Source organism: Rhinatrema bivittatum, chromosome 3 (assembly GCF_901001135.1).
Source record: "Rhinatrema bivittatum chromosome 3, aRhiBiv1.1, whole genome shotgun sequence".
Lineage (NCBI taxonomy): Eukaryota > Metazoa > Chordata > Amphibia > Gymnophiona > Rhinatrematidae > Rhinatrema > Rhinatrema bivittatum.
In genome coordinates this window covers 527,319,945-527,347,294 of record NC_042617.1, presented here as the reverse complement: position 1 = coordinate 527,347,294, position 27,350 = coordinate 527,319,945, and the positions used below count along the sequence as shown (strand labels likewise).

The following is a 27,350-nucleotide window of genomic DNA, read 5'->3' as shown; positions in this document are numbered from 1 at the left end:
ACCTCCCACTGGTATGCCTGGCAGAGGGATCAGGCTGCTGCTCTCGATGTGAAAGTCAAAAGCCTGAAGCAGGCCCGGTTGGGGAGCTGCTTGTGACTTTTGCTTGCGAGGCTGGGATTTATGATAGGTCCTCGTCACTCGGGTCCTTGTCGGTGGAGGATAGTACTTCCTTGGCCGGAAGAAAGACTTCTTAGGGTCCTTCTTGGAGGGCTGTCTAGACGGGAAGTCAGAAGGTATCGATGAGAGCTGTTTGAGGGTCTCATGATGATCCTTTAACTCAGCCACTATTTGCTGAATCTGTTCACTGAATAGATTGTCACCAATACAGGGCAGGTCGGAGAGCCTGTCTTGTACTTCTGGGCGAAGGTCTGAAGACTTGAGCCAGGCCCAACGCCGTGCCGAAATGGCAGTCGCAGACACTCTAGTGGAGGTGTCGAAGATATCGTAAGCTGTTCTTATTTCATGTTTCCCTGCTTCAAAGCCCTTGTTGACAAGGGTTTGAAAATGTTCTTGGAATTGGTCATGCAGGGTTTCAGAGAAGTCCTGTATCTGTTTGAAAATGACCCTATTGTATTGGGTCATATACAGCTGGTAAGCAGCAATTCTAGAGATGAGCATGGCCCCTTGGAACACTCGTCGACCAATATTGTCTAGGAACTTGTGTTCCTTGACAGGAGGGATAGAGGAGTGTGGCTTCGTTCTTTTTGCCTTCTTCTGAGCTGACTCTACCACAACTGAGTGGTGGTCAAGCTGAGACTTTTGAAAGCCCGGGGCTGACTGTACTAGATAAGTAGTGTCAGCCTTCCTGTGTACTGGGGCTACGGATCCAGGATTTTCCCAATTCTTTTTAAGGAGATCAAGAAGAACTTGATGAATGGGAATAGAGGTGATCACTTTAGGGGCATCCAGGAATTGGAGAAGCTCCATCATCTGGTGCCTATCATCTTGTTCCGTCTGAAGTTGAAAAGGGACCATCTCAGACATTTCCTTCACAAAATTAATGAAAGAGGTCCTCTGGAGGAGAACGCTTTCTACTTTCAGTAGGAGAAAGAGGTGAAGGTAAATCATTGGTGTCTGTGGAGGTATCACCACCCCAAGAGTCATAAGGATCAGAAGGCTGACCTGTAGGATGAGAGGGTGGTTGGATACCCGAAGGGCCCGGCTGAGGCTCCGAGAAAATCGAAGGAATCGCCAAGGGCACCGGACACCTTGGGGGGCATCGGTGCCGGCATCGAAGGCATCAATGGCGCCGATGTGTGTATCGCCCCCGATGAGTGAATCGGTGGCGAGGGACGGCATGGCATCGATGGCTGAGGCACTATCCCCGAAGGAGGAATGCGGAACGATGTTTCTCCTCCCGATGAAGCAGTCATCGGGGAGGGCACCGGAGCCATCGGAGACCCGGGAAGCACCGGTGGAAGGGCAGTCATGAGCGCCTCTATCCAGGAAAGCAGCGGTGCCAGCGCTGCTGGAATCGGGTCGGTAACCGGTTCCAGTGTCGGTGCCGAGGGACCTGGAGTCGTTGCATCGCTTTGTCGATGGCCTCCTGGACCAGCCGGTCCAGTTCTTCCCGGAGACCTGGGGCAATGAGCTCTGGCTCCGTGACGGAAGAGGGAGGCTGAGGCACAGTCGGAGGGGACCACCTTTACAGGCGGAATCGCGACTCCCAAACCCCGATCGGGTGAGGGTGGCCTCGATGTCCCGGTCTCAGGAGTGGTCGGGGGGGGGGTGTTGCCACACAGTTGCTTTTTTTTTTTTTTTTTTAAAGCTTTTAAATCTTTTGGGGGTGTCTAGGCTGCCTCAACTGATGACCCCATTTGAGACAGGGATCACCACTGACCCCCACACAACCTCCCCATTTGGCCACAACCTTTTTGGTGAGGGTAGTACCATGAGGTTTGGGCCCTTATGTTAAAGGGCCGCTTGCCGCATTTTTTTCTGCTGCTGTGTTTGGCCATGACACAAAAGAATACGCTATACAGCCAGTATGCTTCATCAGGGGAGGGGTCCCATTATCACGGCAACACCCCACCGTTATAATAGGACCTCTGCTGCGAGAAAACATTGCAGCAAGATCAAGTAAATGATCTTTACAAACTCAATTCTAATTCTTACAAATACTAACTTATACGAGCTCACAAAAAAAGTCTGTTTTCCAAAATACACACAATTCTTTACACTTATAAACAAATACTAATTAATCCTGCTTGCCACAGAGAATATTAGCTATGGATCAAGTCTTCAGTCAGATTGCAAAATGTACCATTATATGAAATAATTTCTCTAGCCAGGAAAATTCTCATTATTCCATACTGTGGTAATTTAAAAACCCTTTCATCTTTCAATGCTAGCATTTTTGTGTCATGATGAAAAAGAAGCCCCATCTCAAATTTGTCTTATAAAAATAGTGAAACCAGTCTTTTAAAAATGATTTAGTTCTAATTAAAATAGAAATTATGCCAGATATATAAAGCAAATAAAGCATATTCATTTAGTACTTGCTGAAACTTCAGGCAGGCACTTACCCTTGAGCACAATGTATCCAAGTTTTCCACAATCTCTTTCCTCTGTCTATTTTATAGCCTTAGATTACACATCATTTAGTACACCAGGGTTAGCCAATTCTAGTCTTCAAGAGACAGAGTCAAATCTTATTTTCAGGATATCCACAATGAATATGTTAGGTATATTTTTCAAACAATGGAATTAGTGCATGCAAATCTATCATGCATATTCATTGTGGATATCCTGAAAACCAGTCCTGTTTGTGGTTCATATGTATCAGGACTTGGCAATCCATGGTTTTTAATATACTTTGTATAAACCAAATTTGCCTTAAAAATGTTGTTGCCAAAAAAAAACCAGAGGGGCCTATGTTTGAGAAAATATTGCACTGAAAATATCTAAAAAAAATAAGAGAGCGTACACCAAATAACTATTTACAGGTTTAGAGATCTCATAATAAGCAATTTGTAAATATGTTTTTAAAATGCTCACAGATGTCATACAAAAAAAGTAGTAGTATTACTTGAGCACTAACAAATGAACTAAATCGAGGACATAAGGCCATAGATTTTTCACACTGTTTAATATAACAATTCATGAATAGGACACAAATTACAAGCTCAAAGCTTTATTATTTAAAGACTCTTTCCAATACGTAGCTAGAAAAAAAATCACACCACTTTTCTTTCTGCTTTTTACAGTACTTGCATTCTACAAACCATAATTAGTTGTAGAAAGTTTCTATACTGTAACTATCACAATTTAGAATCCAAATAACTGTCCATTATACAGAAGAAATCACTACTACTATCCCACCATACAGAATCCAGTATATGACTAATATCAACAGATAAAGAATTCTCATATGATAAGACTGAACAGTCTCAGATAAGACAATAGGCAACCATATTTAATATGTTGCATTCCTACTTACTAATTAATCTAATACTAAAAACTATTTTAATTCATGTAGGAATTTGAAACAACCATAGGAAAACCAAGGATATTATAATAGCAGATGCTCAAGAAAAACTATTTTTGAACCACACAGAGCAAAAGATACATTACAAACATATCACCGGCATCATATTAAAAACGGTAATTATTTTTATGATAGCTCAATGGCACTGCTTGTTTAACAAGTAATAATCATCTTAAATACTCACACTATGTGAGCCAGATCAAGTGGTTTCTCTGGGTACTCAGGAAACAAGGGATGAGAAGGTTCTCTAGAAGGAACACAACCAAGCGATTTACTGATGGCATGGCTCAGCTTCTTTGCAGGTGATTTCTGTGCAAATGAGACAGAAGAACATGCTAAATTATGGATCAATCTTTAATATTTTATTTATTTATTTAGGTTTTTTATATACCGGCATTCATGAACAGATCACATCATGCCGGTTTACATTAGAACAAGGGGTGCACAGAACAATAAAATTCTAACTAGTGCATCAAGGTTGCAGTTACAATGAAACAAAGGTAATAGAACTGGGAGAAAGAGAAAAGAGCAGTATAGGGTTAACAAATTAATAATTATTTACAGTGTCAAGTGGCTACATTGTTTGGGAAGAAATGGAGGTGGTTATGAGTTGTCTGGGAAGGCTTGTTTAAATAACCAAGTCTTCAATCTTTTTCGGAACGTTGGTAGGCAGGTTTCTTGGCGCAGATTCGTAGGGATGGAGTTCCAGAGTGAGGGTCCAGCATTCGAGAAAGCCCGGTCTCTTGAAGTTGTATGTCGGGTGGATTTTGTGTTCGGTACCTGGAGGGATCCTCTGTAGGCTTCTCTGGTTGGTCTTTGACAGACATGTAGGCTAAACGGATATTGAAGGTCCAGAGATGTAAGGTGATTGATGGACTTGTATATGATGGTGATGGACTTGTAGATGATTCTGAAGTGAATGGGGAGCCAGTGAAGATTTTTTAAAATGGGTGAAATGTGGTCTCTTCTTTTGGAGTTTGTGACAATTCTTGCAGCCGTGTTTTGTACCATCTGTAGGGGTTTGGTATATGAAGATGGAAGGCCCAGAAGGATGGCGTTGCAGTAATCTAATTTTGCGAAGATTATTGCTTGTAGTATAGTTCTAAAGTCTTGAAAATGGAAGAGCGGTTTTATCCTTTTCAGCACTTGGAGTTTGTGAAAGCAGGAAAAACACAAGGATAGATGCCTGGATCTTTTTCAATGTTTATTAAAACAGAGATGTATTTTAAAAACTTGCCCGACTCTGGCTGAGTTTTGCGGCTCACAAAGCCGCTGCTTCAGGGGCTACAAGCAAACCAAACAGAAATCGATATCAATATCAACAAATCAAAAATTAACAATTAACAACATCATTAAGATCTCATAAATATTAAAAAGTCTTTAATAAAATTTAAAAACCTTTTTAAATTTTCACTAAGATCTAAGATATTGATCAAAACTAAAAAAATAATCTTAAAATGATGACAAAATTAATATGATACGAAACATACCAAAAAATGAACCTCCTTAATACATTACCTCATACATACTTAAAAAAACAGTATCAAATACTATATATTGTCCTTTTAAATACAAAGAAGAATTACTTTACCTTAAACACTTCACAGCTGCAAGTAACACTCAGTAGTGCAATATCTTCCAACATACAATCATTGATTGTCAGCAATACATAAGACAACTGAAAAAAGTACATAAGACAGCTTGAAAGATTTTATGAATTCTCCTAAACTTCTCATTCATTTCTGGTATGATTTTATTGATAATCTACAAGTAGCAAGAAATTGATTTAAACATAACTAATTAATTAAAACAATGTTATCATAAGTTGATGGCTAATTTTTAATATAGGCATCCCCATCCCTTTCAAGACTTAAAAATGGTCAAATTGATGTTAAATATATCTGAAAGCATATTCAAAAATAAACTGATCAAAAACAACTTTTGAATAAATACAGTCCATAAAACTTATGATAATTAATAATTAAAAATTCTAAGAATGGACTGTATTCATTCAAAGGTGGTTTTTTGATCAGTTTATTTTTAAATCGTAAGTTTTATGATTGGTATTTATTCAAAGGTTGTTTTTGATCAGTTTATTTTTGAATATGCTTTCAGATATATTTAACAGCAATTTGACCATTTTTAAGGAACAATAGTGGTTTTATTAAAATCTGTATTTTTAGATCGTGCATTTACATTTTACTGATTGGATTGACAAATTTTTATAGTGTGAATATTTTTTATACATACATAATTTATTTTTTCATCAATAGGTTAAACAGTATTTCATTATTCAAATTGGGTTATTTTAATAATATGATATGAACTGAAAAGTACAGTTCAGTATTTATACTAGGTAATAGGAGTAGACAATGTTGCTTGACAGCCGATAATATGGAAGTGCATTAGCAAACACACCCACGAGATTGACATATGTAGAAACGCCCATTTCATTGAATGAAATCAGGAATCCTTGTAGTTTTAATAAAAATTTTTATTAATTGTAAAACATTCTTTTGCAAATTGATAAAAGATCATTGCATGTTTAAAAGATCTTTTATATAAGCAGTATCTTTGAATACCATTTTTAAATTTTGGCGCCAAATTTGGCCCTTTAAAATGGAGGATTTGACGCGCTCAGCAACATAGAAGCAGAGACTACATGCTGCAAGTCAGTGCGATAGGTAAACTGTTTAGTAATTTAATTTACCTTTTTTTCAATTATGTTGTAATGTATTATTTGTCTCCCACATTTAGTTTAGTTAGTCACCGATGCATTAGAGTGAGATTGTATATTTATGTTGCTCTCGTATAGCTTTTTTAGCCATCACTAGTGTTTTTTTAGGATTCAATAGTGCCTATTTTGTTTCTAATTTATTAAAAAAAAGGATAATGAAATACATAGTCAATTTATACCTACTATATGTATTTTATGGGCGTTTTTGTCACGGGTTTGTCAGGCGGTTATATGGAAAAATTTGCGTTTTTTAAAAAATTGCGTTTTTTAGCGATCAGTGATTTATTGCCACTTTTTGCTGTTTTATTAAATAATTCAATGTTTTAAGTCTCGAAAGGGATGGGGATGCCTATATTAAAAGTTAGCCATCAACTTATGATAACATTGTTTTAATTAATTAGTTATGTTTAAATCAATTTCTTGCTACTTGTAGATTATCATAAAATCATACCAGAAATGAATGAGAAGTTTAGGAGAATTCATAAAATCTTTCAAGCTGTCTTATGTACTTTTTTCAGTTGTCTTATGTATTGCTGACAATCAATGATTGTATGTTGGAAGATATTGCACTACTGAGTGTTACATGCAGCTGTGAAGTATTTAAGGTAAAGTAATTCTTCTTTGTATTTAAAAGGACAATATATAGTATTTGATACTATTTTTTAAGTATGTATGAGGTAATGTATTAAGGAGGTTCATTTTTTGGTATGTTTCGTATCATATTTGTCATCATTTTAAGATTATTTTTATTTTTAGTTTTGATCAATATCTTAGATCTTAGTGAAAATTTTAAAAGGTTTTTAAATTTTATTAAAGACTTTTTAATATTTATGAGATCTTAATGATGTTGTTAATTGTTAAATTTTGATTTGTTGATATTGATATCGATTTCTGTTTGGTTTGCTTGTAGCCCCTGAGGCAGTGGCTTTGTGAGCCGCAAAACTCGGCCAGAGTCGGGCAAGTTTTTAAAATACGTCTCTGTTTTAATAAACATTGAAAAAGATCCAGGCATCTTTTCTTGTGTTTTTCCTGACGGCTATCATAGATCGCCTACGTTTGTGAAAGCAGTCCTTAGTGGTGCAGTTTACAAAAGCTTTCAGGTTCATCTTGTCGTCAATTATGGCTCCTAGGTCTCTGACTTGAGAAGATAGAGGGATGTTTGATGTGTGGCTGGAATAGTTGTTGTTTCTGGAGCAATAAGTATTAGTTCGGTTTTGGAGGCATTTAGGATGAGATTCAGGCTGGAGAGTAGGTCATTAATTTTTGATTGGCAAGATTCCCAATATTCGAGGGTTTTGATGAGGGATTCTTTAAGAGGAATCACTATCTGAACATCGTCGGCATAGATAAGGTGTTTGAGTTTAAGTTCCGTTAGAAGCTGGCACAACGGGAGTAGATATATATTGAACAGGGTGGGTGATAAGGAGGATCCCTGTGGGACTCCTATAGGGGCATCATGACGGGAAGATTCTTTGTTGTGGATTTTCACTTTGTAGCCTCTGTTGTTGAGGAAAGTTTTGAGCCATGTTAGAGCAGTACCTGCAATTCCAATGGATGTGAGTTGGTTTATGAGGCTGGCGTGGTTAACAGTGTCGAAAGCGGCTGATAGGTCCAACAGAATCAGTAGGAATGAATGATCTTTGTCAAGACCCAGAATCAGGTAGTCTGTCAGTGATACCAGGAGGGATTCTGTGCTGGACGCTTTGCGGAACCCGTATTGTGAGGGGAAGAGGAGTTTGTTGTCTTCGAGGTAGTCTGAGATTTGCGTGTTGACTAATTTTTCCATGATCTTAGCTATGAGTGGTAGGTTGGCGATTGGTCGGAAGTTGTTCGGATCATTGGGGTCTGAGTTTGGCTTCTTTAGGAGCGGTTTGAGGGAAGCCATCTTGAGGTCATCTGGGTAGAAGCCTTGAGATAAAGAGCAGTTAATGATGTCTGCTAGCGTTTGTGATATGGCATCCGGGATGGACAGGAGAAGTTTGGTAGGAATATGGTCTGCAGGGTGAGAGGAGGGCTTCATTTTGTTCAAGACTGATTGGATCTCTTTGGCTGAGGTGAGTTCGAAAGAATCAAGATGCGAGGGTTTGTTGTTTGTTCGTGGTGAAGAGGTCAGATAAGGAGTGGTGGAGTTGGGCAGCTTAGTTACGAGCTTGCTAATTTTATCATGGAAATACTGGGCCAGTTCTTTGGCTTTTGATTGTGCTTGATTGATAGGGATAACTGGTGTGGTGGGTTGAGTGAGGTTGGAAACAAAGGAGAATAGGGCTTTGGCGTCGAAGACTAGATCATGGATCTTGTGCGCGTAGAAGTCCTTTTTGGATCTGGAAGTGGAGGTTTTATATTGGTGGAGGGCCTGTTTGTAAGCGCCGAGTGTGCTCGTGGAGGGGGCTTTATGCCATTTATTCTCCTTCTATATCATTCTTCAATATAGGTTATAATCACATGCATAGTTTAAAGCAGTAGTGGTAGCAGCAGCACTAACTAGATTACTGCAAAGTGAAACCAGCAAAGTAATAAATCAAAAACAAGCAGCTTAACTGTATTTTTTAATTCTAGAACAATGTGTTTCTTCTTCTAAAAATGTGTGAGTTCTTTTATTAAAAAATAAGATTACAGTTTAAAGAATCTTTGCAGACTGCAGCAAGGATTTGATTGAAAGTTCTACCCTAAGTTAAGTAGCACATTAAAAATAAATTGGAGAAAATATTTTCTTGCTCAATGCAGAGTTAAGCTCTGGAATTCATTAACAGCAGATGTGGTAAAGATAGCATAGCTGCATTTAATGAAAGGTTGGACAAGTTCCCAGAAGAAAACTCTACAAACTATTACCTACGTAGACATGGGGAATGCCACTGCTTTTCCCTGAAAAACCAACCAAACACACACAGTCAATATTATGGAGGGATCTATAATATATGTTGTCCAATGAACTCAATTTTATCACCTCCCTTAACTAATTTTTCATTAATCCTTATAATAGAATTTAATATAACTGCAATCCATATGATTTTTCTATATACCTCAAAGAAATTCCCAATGAATTATAAAAAAAATTTAAAAAAAATATTTTTTGGAAGGATTGGAAAGTTTCCTATATTATTTTGTAGCCACTACCAATCGGTAACGTGCTTATAATTTTATAATCTTAAACTATCCACCACCGACCTTTTTGTTTTCATCATTTAAGCGTGTTAACGTAAATTAAAAAGCTTTCAAAAACATTTTTAAAAATTCCTTTAAGCTGATATTCTATATATATATAAGAACTTTCTTAGTCAGTGTAACTATAATAAAACAGAAGTTTACTGATTTAAAATATGTGCTGTCCAAAGTCATTACAAACCAACGTGCATTTAATGTTGAGATTACTTACCTGATAATCTCCTTTTCCTTAGTGTATGCAGATGGACTCAGAACAAGTGGGTATTAGTGTGCTCGTGCTAGCAGTTGGAGACGGATCTGACGTCAGCACGGGTACATATACCCCCCACAGGAAGTGAAGCAACTCAGTAATCTTCCTTGCAAAAGCTGTTATGGATATATGTGTACTGACCGATCAATTAGTTAATGAAACAGGATTCCCCTGACCAATTGATAGTAGCTGGAGACCGCCAGCGCTCCCAACCGGAAAGCGTCGACACCTGGTAGAGTGGACGCTCATGTGTAAGAAATGACATGCCTTACCTTGAATTGGGGAAACCCATGTATACCCATGAGGTTTTCCCCAGAATATGACATATTTGCCAACTTATCATGCATATCTTCTCACAGACTAAATCAAGCCATTAGGCATGTTCCAATGACTTGTTGATAATGATCTAGTTGCGCTATCAAATGACTCATATATCAAGTGAAGATGAAGTTCACATGCCTCTGCATCTTGAAAAACTTGATACCCCAACTGATCTCCTACCCCAAACTCCAATAGTGGCTTCACTTTCTCAATGCAATTATATTAGTACTACGCTATATAAAATTGATGTGCCATGATGTAGGCATTGAGCATCAAGCTCTGAAAACCCCTTTTCTTGAACAGCCTAAGATCTTTGCTTGGTACAAAGTTGGAGAAAATCTATATCTTTTTTGCCCACTTCAGCCCACGACAACAATTGGTGCACAACTGACTACCACAAACCCAGCTTCCTGGCTACTGGGGGGGCAGGATGCTAGATTTTCCCATATTGTTGATTGTAAATCCCACAGGATCAAGAGCACTGGGATTACTACAAGCTCAGCTGGAGTTTCCAGGATCTGGAGAAAATTTCTGAGACCTCAGCAAAATTCCTTGTCCTTGTGAATGCCGAATCCTAGGATTTTCCCCAACTTATCCGAAAACTTTGATTAGGAGGGGTTCCTCTGGTGGTGAAGAATTCTCCTGAGGATCTGGTAGGGAATCAGAGGAAATCATTGTCTAACTTTCCTCCACTAAACCAAAACTGGTGGATTTTTTTTTTTTATTTGAATTTAATATACTGCTGGTAAAGAAGAAAATCCAGGTGGTATACAATAATAAAACATACGTAATAAAGATTAAAAAAATTATTCACCACAATAAACAATAAAATGGCTATAAATCACCGAAAAAAACACCTCACTAGAATATCAATAAAACAGTGACAAACTAAGCCAGCTAGCAAAAGAAAATTATTCCTTACCTGCTAATTTTCGTTCCTGTAGTACCATGGATCAGTCCAGACAGTGGGTTATATCCCCCGACCAGCAGATGAGTCAGAACAGAGTTTGAGAGCGTCAGCATATAGAGTAGTGCACCCTCTGCTGGAGCTCAGTATTACGCATAGCAAAGCCCAAAAGCAAAAAACACAACATTTTGGATCCAGAACCGTTCCCAAAGAGGAACAGAGAAAGATATAAGTAAACAAACGGTCAACGGGACCAGCAACAGTCAACTTGTGAGGAGCTGTGAATAGTAACAATAATCAGAGACAAACAGAATGAAAGATACCTGGAAGAATCCGAGCAGGACCTAATGAAACCCCTAGTGGCGGGCGTCTGGACTGATCCATGGTACTACAGGAACGAAAATTAGCAGGTAAGGAATAATTTTCTTTTCCCTGTACGTACCTGGATCAGTCCAGACAGTGGGATGTACACAAGCTTCCCTAAACCGGGTGGGGTCCTGAGAGACCTGCTCGGAGAACCTGATCGCCAAAAGAACCCATGCCCTGAGGCGCCAGGTGTAGTCTGTAATGTCTGGAAAAAGTGTGCAACGACTTCCATGTCGCCGCACGGCAGATTTCCTGGGAGGAAACAGAGCGAGATTCCGCCCAGGACGCCGCTTGGGATCGCGTGGAATGAGCCGAGACGCTGCGAGGCGGCACCCGCCCCGCCGCAATGTAAGCGGAAGAGATGGCGTCCTTTATCCAGCGAGCAATAGTAGTCTTGGATGCCTGAGAACCTCTCCTCGGTCCTGACCAGAGGACAAACAAATGACCCGGAAGTCATTAGTAACCTCCAGGTAGCGGAGCAGTACACGCTTGACGTCCAGGAGCCGGAGAGACCGGGGTTCCTCTGGAGCAAACGCTGGAAGCTCCACCATTTGATTGACGTGGAAGGCCGGGACCACCTTTGGTAGGAAGAATGGCACCGTACGAAGGGAAACCCCGGAGTCGGAGAAACGCAGATAAGGGTCTCGGCAGGACAAGGCTTGAAGTTCTGAAATCCGGCGAGCAGAAGAGATGGCTACCAGGAAAACCGTCTTGAGGGTCAGGTCCTTGAGGGAGGACCCCCTCAGGGGTTCAAAAGGAGGGCCCGACAGCGTGCGCAGCACCAAGTTGAGGCTCCAAGAAGGGAAAGGATCCCTGACCGGTGGCCGCAGGTGTTTGGCACCCTTCAGAAAACGTGCGATATCTGGCTGAAGGGGTAGAGAGCAGTCCTTCTGTACCAAGACATTCAAGGCCGCCATCTGAACCCGGAGCGAATTATAGGCGAGACCCTTATCCAGACCATCCTGTAGGAAATGAAGGATCAGCGGGACAGTCGCCTCCATGGTTTGGACTCTGCGGTCGGACCACCATGCTTCGAAGACCTTCCAAACTCGAACGTAAGCGACGGAGGTCGAAGGCTTGCGGGAACGAAGCATCGTTGAGATCACTGTCTCCGGGTAGCCTCTGTGGCGGAGGCGATGCCGTTCAAAAGCCAGGCCGCAAGACAGAAGAGTTCTGCCTGCTCGAAAAATACCGGACCCTGGCGCAGAAGATGAGGAAGATGGGACAGGTGAAGTGGGCCGTCCACCGTCATCTGAAGTAGATCTGCGAACCATGGCCGACGGGGCCATTCCGGAGCGACGAGGATTATAGTCCCTCGATGTTCTAACCTGCGGAGAACCTTGCCGACCAGAGGCCAAGGAGGAAACACATAGAGCAGTTGATCCGATGGCCACGGAAGGGCGAGGGCATCCACCCCATCCACGCCGCGCTCTCTTGTGCGGCTGAAAAAGCGTGGAGCCTTGGTGTTGAGAAAGGTTGCCATTAGATCGAGGCGTGGAGTCCCCCAACGACGGATGATGAGATGCATCGCCTCGGAGAGAGCCCACTCGCCAGGGTCTAGCTGTTGACGACTCAGGAAGTCTGCCTGAACGTTGTCCACCCCGGCGATGTAAGAGGCCGCTATCCGGACGAGATTGCTCTCCGCCCACTCCATCAGGGGAGTAGACTCGAGGGAGACATGCTTGCTTTTTGTCCCCCCTTGCCGATTGATGTAGGCCACTGTGGTGGCGTTGTCAGAGAGGATCCTCACCTCCCTGTGTCGCACCAGGGGAAGAAAACGCTGGAGAGCGAAACGCACAGCTCTCGTTTCTAGGCGATTGATCGGCCACTTTGCCTCCTCTGGCGTCCAAGTCCTTTGAGTGGCGCTTCTTTCGCAGACGGCGCCCCATCCTGCGAGGCTGGCATCGGTGGTCACCACCACCCAATTGGGAACCTCGAGCGAGACTCCCCGAGCCAGATGCGAGGGGACAAGCCACCAATCCAGGCTTTTCCTGGCTAATGGTGGAAGCGGCAGGATCACCTGATACTCCTGGGAGACTGGTTTCCAGCGGGATAGTAGGGACGCCTGCAGTGGAAGCAGGTGTGCAAACGCCCAGGGTACCATGTCGATGGTGGAGGCCATTACTCCCAGGAGCTGCAAATAATTCCAGGCGGTTGGTTCTTCCAGAGCCGAAAACCGAGACACGTGCTCCCTCAGGGCTTGCGCCTTGTCCTGGCGCAGGAACACCATCCCCCGCCGGGTATCGAAGCGCGCCCCTAAGAAATCCAGGTGTTGCGAGGGCACAAGGGAACTCTTTGGAAGGTTCACCACCCAGCCCAGAGAGCGTAGGAATTGTACTACTCTGGCCACTGAGGTCTGACTATGTGAGAAGGACTTCGCTCGAATCAGCCAGTCATCTAGGTATGGATGTGCTAGGATACCCTCCTTGCGGAGGGCCGCCGCCACCACTACTATGATCTTTGTGAAGGTCCGAGGTGCAGTCGCCAAACCAAAGGGAAGCGCCTTGAACTGAAAGTGTTGACCGAGAATTTTGAAGCGAAGATACCGCCGGTGAGCCGGCAGGATGGGAATGTGCAAGTACGCTTCCAAGAGGTCCAGTGAAGCGAGGAATTCTCCCTTGTGCACTGCGGCAATCACTGATCGGAGAGTCTCCATGCGGAACCGGGTGATCCTGAGGGCCTTGTTTACCTCCTTCAAGTCCAGGATGGGGCGAAAGGAACCGTCCTTTTTGGGAACGATGAAGTAAATGGAATAGTGGCCCAAGCCCACCTCGTCAAAGGGGACGGGAACGATGGCCCCTATTTCCTGCAGTCGGTCTAGTGTTTGTTGAACCGCTATCCTCTTGAGATCCGAACCGCAGGGGGAGAAGATGAACCGGTCCCTCGGGGGGCGGACAAATTCCAAGGCGTAACCGTCTCTTATGGTGTCCAGCACCCACTGGTCCGTGGAGATAACTGCCCACTCCTCGTAGAAGTCCATGAGGCGGCCTCCGATCCGGGGAGGTGAGAAGTGGGCTCCTTTGGCATCATTGGGATGACTTTGTGGGCGGAATTCCCTGCCCTGGACCCTCTCTCGCGGGCCTCCGCCCACGAAAGGAACGAGACCAAGGCTGGGGTCTTGTCTGCTGTGTCCGGGAAGCGGACTGTCGGTAAGACCTATAACGTCGTTGTGCCCTGGCCCTGGTTCTACCGGAAGAAAATGATCTGAAGGAACGCTGTCTATCCTCCGGCAGCCAATGCACCGAATTTTCCCCCAGGGACTTGATGATCTGATCCAGGTCCTCTCCAAATAAGAACTTCCCCCGAAAGGGGAGGGAGCCAAGGCTCGACTTGGAGGAAGCATCCGCTGCCCAGTTGCGAAGCCACAAGAGCCGTCGGGCTGCTACAACCGAAACCATGGACCTCGCCATTACGCGAAAAAGATCATACAGGGCGTCCGCTCCGTATGCTATGATAGATTCCAGCCGGTCCGCCTGGGCGGCCTCTTCGGGGGGCAATTCCTGAGAGGTGAGAAGCTGCTGTACCCAGAGTAAGCTGGCCCTTTGCGCGAGCGAACTGCACATCACGGCCCGCATACCCAGGGCGGAGACTTCGAAGACCTTCTTGAGGAAGGTCTCTAGTTTACAGTCCTGCGTATCCCACAGGGCCGTTCCCCCCGTGACCGGAATGGTTGTCCTCTTGGTCACTGCCGACACCGCTGAGTCCACCTTGGGAACCTTGATAAGATCCAAAAAATCCTCAGGGAGCGGGTATAGCTTTTCCATGGCACGTGTGACTTTCAAGGATGCCTCGGGAGTGTCCCACTCCCTGGTGAGAAGCTGTAGGAAGGACTCATGAATAGGGAAAGCCCTTGCTCTAGGACGGAGGGCGGCAAGTACTGGATCTCCTTTGCGAGACGAGGTGGCGACGGCAGGAGCCACAGGGATCGGCGGATCTGGAGGTGGGTCAAGGTGCAGCTCCTGAATAATGTGGTGGATGAGTTCATCCAGCTCTTCTTTTTGAAAAATCCGTAGGGCTCGAGGGTCGTCCCCCTCCGTATGTCCATCCGGATGCGCCTCCGGGGGTTCCGGGGAGACGTCTCTCACCGGCGAAGCTGCCCCCGTGGTATGCCGGGGTGGCACGGGAGAGGGACCCGGCAGGGATCCAGGCGTAACGGACAAGGCGGTGAGACCAACAGCAAGTTTAGGAACCTTGGGGGGAGGGGCCCCCAGGGGATTAGGGGCCTGCGCTCCCATACCCTGCAAATAAGCCATGTGCATTGCCAGAATAAAGTCAGGTGAGAAAAACGGAGAGCTGATTGGAATCCCTGGGGGGAGACCGTCCTGGGAGCCCCGGTCAGGCAAACCTCCCGCCGGGGGCAAAGCCTGTTGAGAGCCAGGGCAACCAATCCTGTCTGCATCTGGGAGCGAGTCCGTCTCACGCTGACCCCCTAAAATGGCCGCCGTTCCCGCCAAAGGCGGCGTTGTGGCCGGCCCGCGCCACCCGGGCTGAGGAGGCGGCAGGTCCGAAATCGCACCGGAGGATTGCAGGGTGCCTTCCCCGTCGGGGAAGCACCGCTCACAAAGCCCCTCCCTCAGAAATTGATTTCCCGGCTCGCCGCAGGCCTCACACCTCGAGGACCGCGGCATGTCAGCACCGGGAAAAAGAAAAGCCTCGGGGGGGGGGGGGGGGGCAAAGACGAGCTAGTGCCGCGGGGGGGCCTGGAAATGGCCCTAACCACCCGCCGAAGGGGTCCAGTAACTGCGGGGGAAAACCCCCGTTTTAGTTGAGCACACACCCACGGGCGGAGCTTGCGAACCGCGGGACCCCCAACGACGTGTGGAGCGGCCGGAACCACCAGCATCCACGGGGCACCACCAAAAAGAAGCAAACCTGTGGAGAAAGAAACTCAAAAAACTTCCACTTACCCAACGGAAGAGGAAAGGAGTACAGAATAGAGAAGGCAAAGCCACAGACACAGCCTCCTCAAAAATTGAAAACATTTTTTTTTTTTTTTAAACTTTAAGGATCCAAAATGAAGAGAAACATAAGACAGGGAAATACTGTGGAGAAAGAAAGAAATAACTAAAAATGAAGAAACCCTGTCAATCTGGGGGAGCTAGTGGATCCCCCCACTCGCATCTGCTGGAGTCAGAAGAATACTGAGCTCCAACAGAGGGTGCACTACTCTATATGCTGACGCTCTCAAACTCTGTTCTGACTCCATCTGCTGGTCTGGGGATATAACCCACTGTCTGGACTGATCCAGGTACGTACAGGGAAACAACTTTACAGCTAGCTTAATTTGACAGTGATTAATACCTGCTCTGGAATCATCAGAACTGGCTCTGAAAATAGGCAGAATAGAAATAAGTAAGTAAATAAATAAATCTGTCAAACACCTGACTAAATAACCAGGATGCGTCTCCAGGCAAAGCCCTTGCTCCAGAAGCCACAGTAGCAATTCCTCACCCCAACTCCAGGGCAGTAAGTGAAGTGAGTCCCATTTGGGGCGTCCCGCTCTCCAAGTTCATCGATAGAGCCACAGAGCAATGGTGTGAAGAACAGCTGCGTCAACTGAACAGAAATCCGCTACCTCAACTGCATCAATGGTGTCAAGGGCTCATACACCAAGATCCGGTATATCGACAGCATGAAGCGCACTAATGTCACCAGGGCTCAATGGAACTGAGTACACGGGAGCACAGCTTGAGCTCAGCTTCCATGACACCTAATGTGCCACCTGCTCTGACGCATACCACTTATTCTTCTTGTGCACCACTGAGTCCCATAGGGCCTGAGAAGGGCTCACTGACTCCTATGTCCAACGCTTCTGTGCTTTGCTCAACCCAGTTGAAACAGTGAGCTCAGAGGCCTGTACTGTCAAAGGAGGAGTCCTGCTCGAGGAGCTCTTGCTCAACTCAGCACCAGGGCAGATCAAGGTGGTTCAACTCCAGAAGCAGGATAGACTCCAGTTCTTCACTTACATGCGTAACTCATCCATCTTCCAGGTCCTGGATCTCTGAGTCCACTGAGACATCCAGCCATAACAGTATTAGTTACGTGCAAATGTTGTAGCCATCACTGATGGGCATCTTTGTGCCACACACACACAGTCCTTGATACTGCTGAGCAGGACATAACTTTCTTTTTTCAGTTGATAGAACTAAGAAGGTCTATTGAGTTGCTGCCAAGGCAGCAAGGCAACTTCAACTAACCATTGAGAAGCAAACATAGAACAAGACAAAGTTAAAAAAAAGAAAAATACACAAGTTAAAGTGAAAGGGTACATGTCTGTGCAGCAGCTCAGATGAAAAAACACTGAGGGGCTGTGCATGCACAGTAGAGCAAATGCTCTATGTGCTAGGAATGAAGGGTCAGTTCAGCACCATAGGATGACATCACCCATATGTCATGGCTAACTCAGCCCTGCTTGTTGATGAAGAAAAAATCTTTTAAATAAACAGTCTCTCTGGTCACTTCCCTTTAACTTTCCCTGGATTTCTTTCTGCACAATATGCATTCACCAGCAATTTAACATATTAAGTTTCATCTAATGTAACATGCCTGAAAGTACTATTGGTTCCAGATTACAAATCTAGAACTTTGTAAATTAGTTAAAGGAAAAAAGTATGATGCGATGCTAATACACCCAGTTATTTTAAGATTACATAATTTTTTAGCCCAAAACGTTTTTAATAAAGGTGGGCGAGCATGAATAAAAACAAATCAATACTTGCTCTACAGAGCGCATAGCCTAATCAGTAAAATGTACTGTTGAAAAGGGGATGATGGAAAGAGGCTAGTTACCCAAGAAGAATGCTCCTTCATCTGATGTTGATTACTGTGAGGCCCACTGGCATGTCCACGCCAGAAACAGTTCTGGCAGAGTTGGTAGTTATGACATTGCTGACATCGGTACCGGAAACCCATCATACTTTCACATCGGCAATATGAACATTCCACAGGATGGAAAACTTACAAGACAAAAAGGAAAAAAAAGTTAATCTCATGCACAGACCACAGCAAAATATACAAATTTTTGCCATTAGAATATTCTTCTTATGCCAAACAACAATGTGCAAAACACAAACCTTCAGGCAGAATGTGTATGGCTGCTTTGATTTCATCTCTCTTCACTTTACTTGTTAAATCTTGTTTCTACAAACAAATTTACTAAACAGTAAAAACAGGATTCAAATCTTAGATTGTGATGATTCTGCACCTATCACTGAACTAGATGATAGAGATGTGAATCGTGTCCTCGATCGTCTTAACGATCGATTTCGGCTGGGAGGGGGAGGGAATCGTATTGTTGCCATTTGGGGGGGTAAAATATCGTGAAAAATCGTAAAAAATCGAAAAAACGTAAAATCGCAAAACCGGCAAATTAAAACCCCCTAAAACCCACCCCCGACCCTTTAAATTAAATCCCCCACCCTCCCGAACCCCCCCCCCAAATGACTTAAATAACCTGCGGGTCCAGCGGCGGTCCGGAACGGCAGCGGTCCGGAACGGGCTCCTGCTACTGAATCTTGTTGTCTTCGGCCGGCGCCATTTTCCAATATGGCGCCGAAAAATGGCGGCGGCCATAGACGAACACGATTGGACGGCAGGAGGTCCTTCCGGACCCCCGCTGGACTTTTGGCAAGTCTTGTGGGGGTCAGGAGGCCCCCCCCAAGCTGGCCAAAAGTTCCTGGAGGTCCAGCGGGGGTCAGGGAGCGATTTCCCGCCGCGAATCGTTTTCATACGGAAAATGGCGCCGGCCATACGAAAACGATTCGCGGCGGGAAATCGCTCCCTGACCCCCGCTGGACCTCCAGGAACTTTTGGCCAGCTTGGGGGGGGCCTCCTGACCCCCACAAGACTTGCCAAAAGTCCAGCGGGGGTCCGGAAGGACCTCCTGCCGTCCAATCGTGTTCGTCTATGGCCGCCGCCATTTTGGAAAATGGCGCCGGCCGAAGACAACAAGATTCAGTAGCAGGAGCCCGTTCCGGACCGCTGCCGTTCCGGACCGCCGCTGGACCCGCAGGTTATTTAAGTCATTTGGGGGGGGGTTCGGGAGGGTGGGGGATTTAATTTAAAGGGTCGGGGGTGGGTTTTAGGGGGTTTTAGTGTGCCGGCTCACGATTCTAACGATTTATAACGATAAATCGTTAGAATCTCTATTGTATTGTGTTCCATAACGGTTTAAGACGATATTAAAATTATCGGACGATAATTTTAATCGTCCTAAAACGATTCACATCCCTACTAGTTGATATTAAATAATGACCATCCAAGTATCTGATGGTACTAACAATAAGAAAATTATTCCTTACCTGCTAATTTTCGTTCCTGTAGTACTCAGGATCAGTCCAGACAGTGGGTTATGTCCCCCGTCCAGCAGATGGAGTCAGAGCAAACTTCGGAGGGTGCTGGCATATAAGCTGGTGCACCCTCCGGCTATCCTCAGTATCGAGAATATCAAAGCCAAGACAGAAATAAACTTGACAGACAGAAAAAGGATGGATCAAGCACCCTCGTGATTATCTAGCATAACAGAGAAACAATGCAACTTGCAAATAGAACTGTCAAAAAAAACAATGAACTAACCGAACATGGCAGATCATAGGACAGTAGCAGGAGAGATTCCACGAGCAGGCGTCTAACCGTGAACGAGCAAAGCCCGGGTGGGCGTCTGGACTGATCCTGAGTACTACAGGAACGAAAATTAGCAGGTAAGGAATAATTTTCTTTTCCCTGTACGTACCAGGATCAGTCCAGACAGTGGGATGTACCAAAGCTTCCCTAGACTGGGTGGGTCTCGGAAGACCCTGCTCGTAATACCGTGTCCCCAAAAGAACCCGACTCACCTACTGGCAATTGCAACCGGTAGTGCTTCGAGAAGGTGTGAAGGGACTTCCAAGTCGCCGCTCGACAGATCTCTTGGATAGGGACGTGCTGGGACTCAACCAGGACGTAGCCTGGGCTCGCAAGGAATGAGCCACGATTCCCGCTGGAGGAGCCTTACCGACGCTGATGTAGGCTGAGACTACCACTTCCTTGAGCCACCTGGCAATAGTGGACTTTGACGCCTGTAGACCCTTTTTATTCCCAGACCAAAGGACGAAGAGATGGTCTGATAACCGGAAATCGTTGGTCACCTCCAGGTAGTGAGGAAGCATGCGCTTTACATCTAGACGGCGGAGTGACTTGGGGGCATCCAACGGAAATGCCGGCAGCTCCACCGCCTGGTTCAAGTGAAACGAGGAGACTACCTTGGGGAGAAACGACGGGACGGTCCGAATGGAGACTCCCGAGTCAGTGAAACGCATGAAAGGTTCCCTACAAGAGAGCACCTGCAGCTCAGAGATGCGTCTTGCTGAAGCAATGGCCATCAAGAAGACCGTCTTCAGAGTGATGTCCTTGAGAGAGGCCGGACGTAGTGGTTCGAAGGGAAGTTCTCCGAGTGCCCGTAGAACCAGGTTGAGGTTCCAGGAAGGATAAGGGAGACGAACCGTCGGCCGGAGATGCTTGACCCCTTTGAGAACCTCGAGATGTCCGGATGAGACGAGAGGTCCGAGTTCCCCGCGGTGCACGCCAGGGAGGCCAAGGCAGAGACTTGCACTCGCAGGGAATTGTAGGAGAGTCCTACCTCCAGGCCCTCCTGGAGAAACGCCAGGATCTATTGTGGTGAGGCCGCCGTTGCGGACGCTCCGTGACCGGAACACCAGCCCTCAAACACCTTCCACACCCGCACATAAGCTACCGACGTCGAAGTTTTGCGGGCTTTGAGAAGGGTGTCTACCACGGCGACTGTGTATCCCTTGCTCAGGAGACTCTGCCGCTCAAAAGCCCGGCCGCGAGACAGGAGTGTGCTGCCTGATCCGAAAATACCGGACCCTGTCGAAGGGGACGGGACAGGTGAGAGAACCGAATGGGACCGTCCACTACCATGTGGAGGAGGTCTGCGAACCATGGTCGCCGTGACCATTCCGGAGCCACCAGGCTTACCGCTCCTGAGTGTCTCTCTATTCTTCGTAGAATCTCGCCCACCAGTGGCCACGGAGGGAAGACGTACAGCAGGAGCTGAGTCGGCCAGGGGAGAACCAGGGCGTCCACCCCTTCTGCGCCGTGATCCCGTCTTCGACTGAAGAAGCGAGGAGCCTTTGCGTTGACGGACGTTGCCATGAGGTCCATGGAGGGCATCCCCCAGCGCCGCATGATGAGCGACATCGCCTCGGAGAGAGACCATTCTACGGGGTCCAACGTTTGTCGACGCAAGAAGTCCGCTTGAATGTTGTCCACCCCGGCGATGTGCGAGGCCGCCAAATGGTCGAGGATGCGTTCTGCCCAGGCCATCAGCCGTGCCGCTTCGAGGGCCATGGGACGACTTTTGGTGCCCCCTTGTCGATTGATGTAGGCTACCGTGGTCGCGTTGCCGAGAGAACCCGAACCGCCCGACCTCGGATCAGAGGCAAGAACTGCATGAGCGCCAGACGCACCGCCCTGGTCACCAGGCGATTGATCGACCAAGTCGACTGTTCCTTTGTCCACTGTCCCTGGGCCGAGCGTCTGTGGCAAACAGCCCCCCAACCTGTGAGGCTGGCATCGGTAGTAACCACTATCCAGTCCGGCGACTCCAGAGGACAACCTGGCGCCAGGTTCCTCGGGTTCAGCCACCAGCGCAGGCTGTGCCTGGCGGGCAGAGGAAGGGTAATCACCGCCTGGTAATCCCGGGAGACCGGCTTCCACCGGGAGAGTAGAGCCATTTGCAGGAGTCTCAGATGCTCGAAGGCCCACGGTACTAAGTTGATCGCAAAGGCCATGGACCCTAGAATCTGGAGGTAATCCCTCGCCGTATGCGCCTGGAGAGCCATAAATTGGAGAATGTGATCCCGCAACGCCTTGAGCTGTGTCAAGCGCGCCCCAAGGAAGTCCAATTGTTGGGATGGACGTAGGCTGCTCTTGCTGGAGTTGACCACCCAGCCGAGAGACTGAAGGAAACTGACCACCCTGTCGACGGCCCTCTGCCCCTGAGAGAAGGTCTTTGCCCGGATGAGCCAATCGTCCAGATAAGGATGTACCAGGATCCCTTCTCGATGAAGTGCCGCTGCCACTACCACCATGACCATGGTGAAAGTCCGAGGCGCGGTCGCCAACCCGAAGGGGAGGGCCTGAAACGGAAAATGTTGGCCTAGGATCTTGAAGCGTAGGAACTTGCGATGGGACGGAAGTATGGGGATATGCAGGGAGGCCTCCGTGAGATCCAGGGAGGCGAGGAACTCTCCTTGATGCACCGCCACGATGACTGAGCGAAGGGTTTCCATGCGGAACCGGGGTATCCGGAGCACCTTGTTGACTTCCTTGAGGTCCAGGATGGGACGAAAGGAGCCGTCCTTCTTGGGCACTACGAAGTAGATGGAATAGCGTCCCGAGCCCTCCACTCAAGGGGACGGGCGAAATAGCTCCCAGGGCGAGGAGCCTGTCCAAGGTGTGCCTGACGCCCAGGCGTTTGGGACTGGAGCCGCAGGTAGAGAAAATGAACCTGCTTTTGGGAAGCCGCCGCAAATCCAAGGCATGCCCGTGCCTTAGAATATCCAGGACCCACTGGTCCGTAGTGATGTTGGCCCACTCCTCGTAGAACAAGGCTATGCACCCTCCGATCCGGGGAAGAGAGGAGTGAGCCGTCCTGACATCATTGGGAGGGCTTGCCAGAGGCTCCCTGTGTTGAAGAGTCCCTGGGAGGTCTGCGGCCATGAAAGGACCGCGTCCAGTACTGTGACCTCGTCGATGAGCTTCTGGGGCCTTGCTGCCTGGATCCCCGAAATCGCCGTTGGGAGCGGAAACGGTTCCTGGAAAAGGAAGAAGACTGACGATATGGACGATGACGGTCCTCGGGTAGGCGATGCACCGAATTTTCACCCAGGGATTGGATGATTTGGTCCAGATCCTCGCCAAAGAGAAATCTGCCTTTGAAGGGTAGAGCTCCTAGGCTGGATTTGGATGAAGCGTCCGCTGACCAATTCCGGAGCCACAACAGGCGCCTGGCGGAAACCGCGGAGACCATAGTCCTCGCTAGGACTTGTAGCAAGTCATGAAGGGCGTCGGCTCCATAAGCAATGACGGCCTCCAGCCGGTCCGCTTGAGCTGCCTCCTCTGGTGGCAATTGCTGGGACGTGAGGAGCTGCTGCACCCACCGGAGCCCCACTCGCTGCGTAAGGGAACCGCAAATGGCTGCTCGAACTCCCAGCGCTGAGACCTCAAAGATCTTCTTGAGACAGACTTCCAGTTTCCTGTCCTGTAGATCCCTGAGGGCCGTTCTTCCCGTGGCCGGAATCGTGGTTCTCCTTGTGACGGCGGAGACCGCAGAGTTGACCTTGGGCACCTAAGGAGCTCCAGGAAGTCGCTGGGAAGCGGATAGAGCTTATCCATAGCTCTGCCGACCCGGAGGGACGCCTCCGGCTGCCAGGGGATGGAGTCCTGCTAGGACAGGGTCCTCTTTTGTACTGGCCGAAGCTCCGGAGGGTGCCGGGGGCCCCGGCGGTTCGACCGGAGGATCGAGGCCCAATTCCTGGAGGACGTGTGGAATGAGGTCCGACCGTTCTTCTTTACGAAAGATACGTAAAACACGTGGGTCGTCACACTCCAGGTGCGCCGCTAGGAGTGCGTCCTCATCTGCCGTCGCCACCTGGTCGGATCCTGGGTCCGGAACTGTGGCCGCCCCACTTAGTGGTAGAGCTAGGGAGACTCTGGGACCCTCCCCCACGGGACCCGGTTGTGGCCCATTGCCCCCACGAGGCGGGGCACCTTAGCGGGCGTGGGGAACTGTCTTTGGCACCTGCTGGGTCTGAAGATATGCTTGATGCATGAGCCCCACGAAGTCAGGTGAAAAAACCGGGAGGACCCGAGGGGGGGGCGGCGGAGGAAGTTCCCTGAAGGGACCCGGGGTGACTGAAGAGGGACCCGGATCCTGAATGGGCGGCAATCGCGGCGAAAACCCCTGTTGAGAGTCCTCCGCGTCAGTGTCGATGCAGCTTTCCAGTTCCAAGATGGCCGCCGCTCCCGCCAAAGTAGGGGGCGGGGCTATCCCCCGAGAACCGCGGCGCTCAGGGCATGGCGGCGAGGAGGCCGTGGGAGCTAGGCTGGTCTCCCCCCCGGGGAGACATGCCACACAGGAGCCATCACGCGATCCACTCTGCCCCGGAGCGCCACAGGAACACCGACCGCGCTGCATGGCACGAGCCCGGAGAGGGAAGGGGGGGGGGTCACCGGCGCCTGGGTCCGGGAGCTGAGGAACAGCCCACCCTCACGCACACACACCAAACACCCTCGCGCCGCGGGAGGAGCGGGCTCGGTCCGCCCGGGCTCAACTCCGCTAACCCTCCCCTTAGGTGCGGCAGAGGAATGACACCTCCCTGCCGCTGCGGCCCTGGGGAATGTTACGTCGCAGGGCCGACGGGGGAGGGACCGACCGCGGCGCGAAATAGGGGAGAGGCTGGCACCACCAGCATCCACCTGTTCAGTCCATCCGAGGCAGCTGCGAAGTAAAAAACGAACAGCAGAGAAAGAAAACTTACCCCGAAGGACAGAAGAAGGGAGAAACAGAGAAAGAAACAGAGCCGTTCCAGTCCTAACGGCAAGCTGATCCAAAAGGGCTGCAAGCCCGGACAGGGAGTCCTAAGAACCCCCCAGAGTGAAAGATGAAATATATATATATATATATTTTTTTTTTTTTAAACCTGCTTGATCCAAACTTGAAGGAATAGAAAGAAAATCAAATGTGGAGACAGAATCCACTAACTAGGGGAAGCCGTGGTTCCCCAACCTCACATCTGCTGGAGTCAGAGAGATACTGAGGATAGCCGGAGGGTGCACCAGCTTATATGCCAGCACCCTCCGAAGTTTGCTCTGACTCCATCTGCTGGACGGGGGACATAACCCACTGTCTGGACTGATCCTGGTACGTACAGGGAAAGAAGGAATACATCCAGATATGAACTAAATGTCAGAGAGGCACCACACAGGTGTCAGGGGCAGGGGCAGGGGCAAGCAAGCCCCAGAGGTGGTAGGTACCATGGTGGTGACATGCTCAAGTTCTGATGTAGGAAAGAAAGCAGCTACCACTACTATGGCAACCCGTGAGGGTATAAAAGTGATGATGAGGTTTAGTCTTGGAGACTTCCCTGCAGCCCTCAGCCATTAATAAAACCTATGTTGTCAGAGAATGCCTTATGGGAAAGAGATGTTATAAAAGAGGGAAAATAAAAGAAATAGAAAAAAAGTCTTAATTACAACCTCATGTGTGTTTTGCGTTTCTGCAATATCATGAAATCAGCATAAGGGTTAATTTGCTTCTCTGAAGCAACACTGCTTGCACACTACCCAAACATAGTAGCTGATTCACTAAGGGTTTTTTCTCATAGACACAAACAGGCCAATGCAATTCCAACACGCAAAAACCATGCATCCAAACTAGTCACACTTTTATTTATTTTTTTTTTTTTAACATGCATTCAATCACCTTTCCTGGGTGCTCAATGCAATAGGCAAATAAGCTGCCATAGTAAAAAGGATGCACAAGGGATAAATTGTGCGTCCCTAGCGCATCCATGGCATCAGGCGCCCAGGAGAAGTGGTTGTGTGCAGGTTAGGAAAACGCTCAAAAATTGTGCATCCGTTTTCCTACCCTGACCGTCAGCTTTACTTTTTTTTCACGTTGCTGCTTTCTATGGTTCTTCCGACTTAATATCACCACAATATTATGTCATAAGAACCACAGAAAAGCAGTATTTTCTGTTTTTCTGTAAGCTTTGGGGCTCCTCAAGACTTAAAGCCAGCTCCAGGGCTAGCATTAATTTTTGAGGGTGAACATGTGCACGTCGGGTGCACATTTATCTTTTACATAAGGAGGGTAGTAGCTAATAGCCTCATCAACATGGCATTTACATGTGATGAGCGCTATTGCATAAGGGGATATGGATGCGCGTCCAACCGCAGGTTAACCTGTCCGCTAGCCTGAGCACAGGTTAACCCACCTGATAACTGGAGAAAAGCCTTAATGAATCTTACCCTTAGTAAGCTATAAATACATTAAGAGTATTATGAATTAATTATTTCCTCATGGAAAAGAACTTGGTATAGCCAAAATTCTGATGCTTCGGGAATTTATTTGGTCACATTCGATATTTTATTTTATTCAATAAATCAAATTTCTTTTTCGCCTTTCCTGCGATAACTCAAGGTGATTTACAAAATACAAATGACAAATTAAAATGATGAATATGTAATAAACAAGTACATAAAAACACAATCAAAAACAGCCAAACAAGACAATACAATATCCTGTTCTATTCCATTAAAGCCCCCACCCACCCCAGATGGATTACAATATTGATAAAAAATGTAAAAACAATTACATTCCAGTTTTAAAAAGCTGTATAAATTAATACAATTCATATAAGATACATCAAAACCAAAAGATCAGATGTCACCAAAAACCATGTTAGTAACTAGATGCCACTTAATTAAAAATGATAATCAGGCTTTTATCATTTTTCTAAAAGAAAACAGATTCCTACTTGATCATTAGGGGAATCTCATTTCAAACAGCTGGAGTATAAGATCTAGATGCTTTCTTCCTATTGTTTATTTAAAGTATTTAAATACCGACTTACCAATACAATGTTGACCAAAACTGTTTACAATATTGAAAAACTAAGATTAAAAATAATAATGACTAACTGAGCTGGGCCTGGCTTTTTCTAAGCAGCAAAACTGGGGTGTTTGGTGCTACGGTTAACTCATAGATAAGACAGTAATCTCATTTCCGGACTTACAACGGCAATTTCCGGTCCCCAGTATTGAATATTTCCATTATGTGCAACTTCGCCATTGCGCACAGGATTCTTACCCTGAGGGAGCATGTTTGCTGCCAGAGGACGGACTTTACACAGGGGGCATTTAAACGGGTGGTCTCTAAGATCTATACATGGCTGGGTCAACACTCGGCTGAGCCTAGCCCTTTTCAGCTAAATGAGAACGAGATTGGGGTCACTCGTGGACTATTCAACAACGGACGCGTTATTTGAATATTGTCAAAAGTTCTATTTCAGCTAATACAGTGGAAACGAACTACAAATTGTTATACCTATGGTAC

At 46.9% G+C, this 27,350-nt stretch overlaps 1 protein-coding gene across 1 annotated transcript in view; it reads right to left on the bottom strand.

The window, feature by feature from the left end:
* DTNB (dystrobrevin beta) overlaps positions 1–27,350 on the bottom strand; it is a 760,848-nt gene that overhangs the window by 462,260 nt on the left and 271,238 nt on the right. The window contains 2 exon segments of the mRNA XM_029596279.1: positions 3,672–3,796; positions 18,020–18,186. Of these exon segments, the coding sequence (XP_029452139.1) occupies positions 3,672–3,796; positions 18,020–18,186 (292 nt within the window).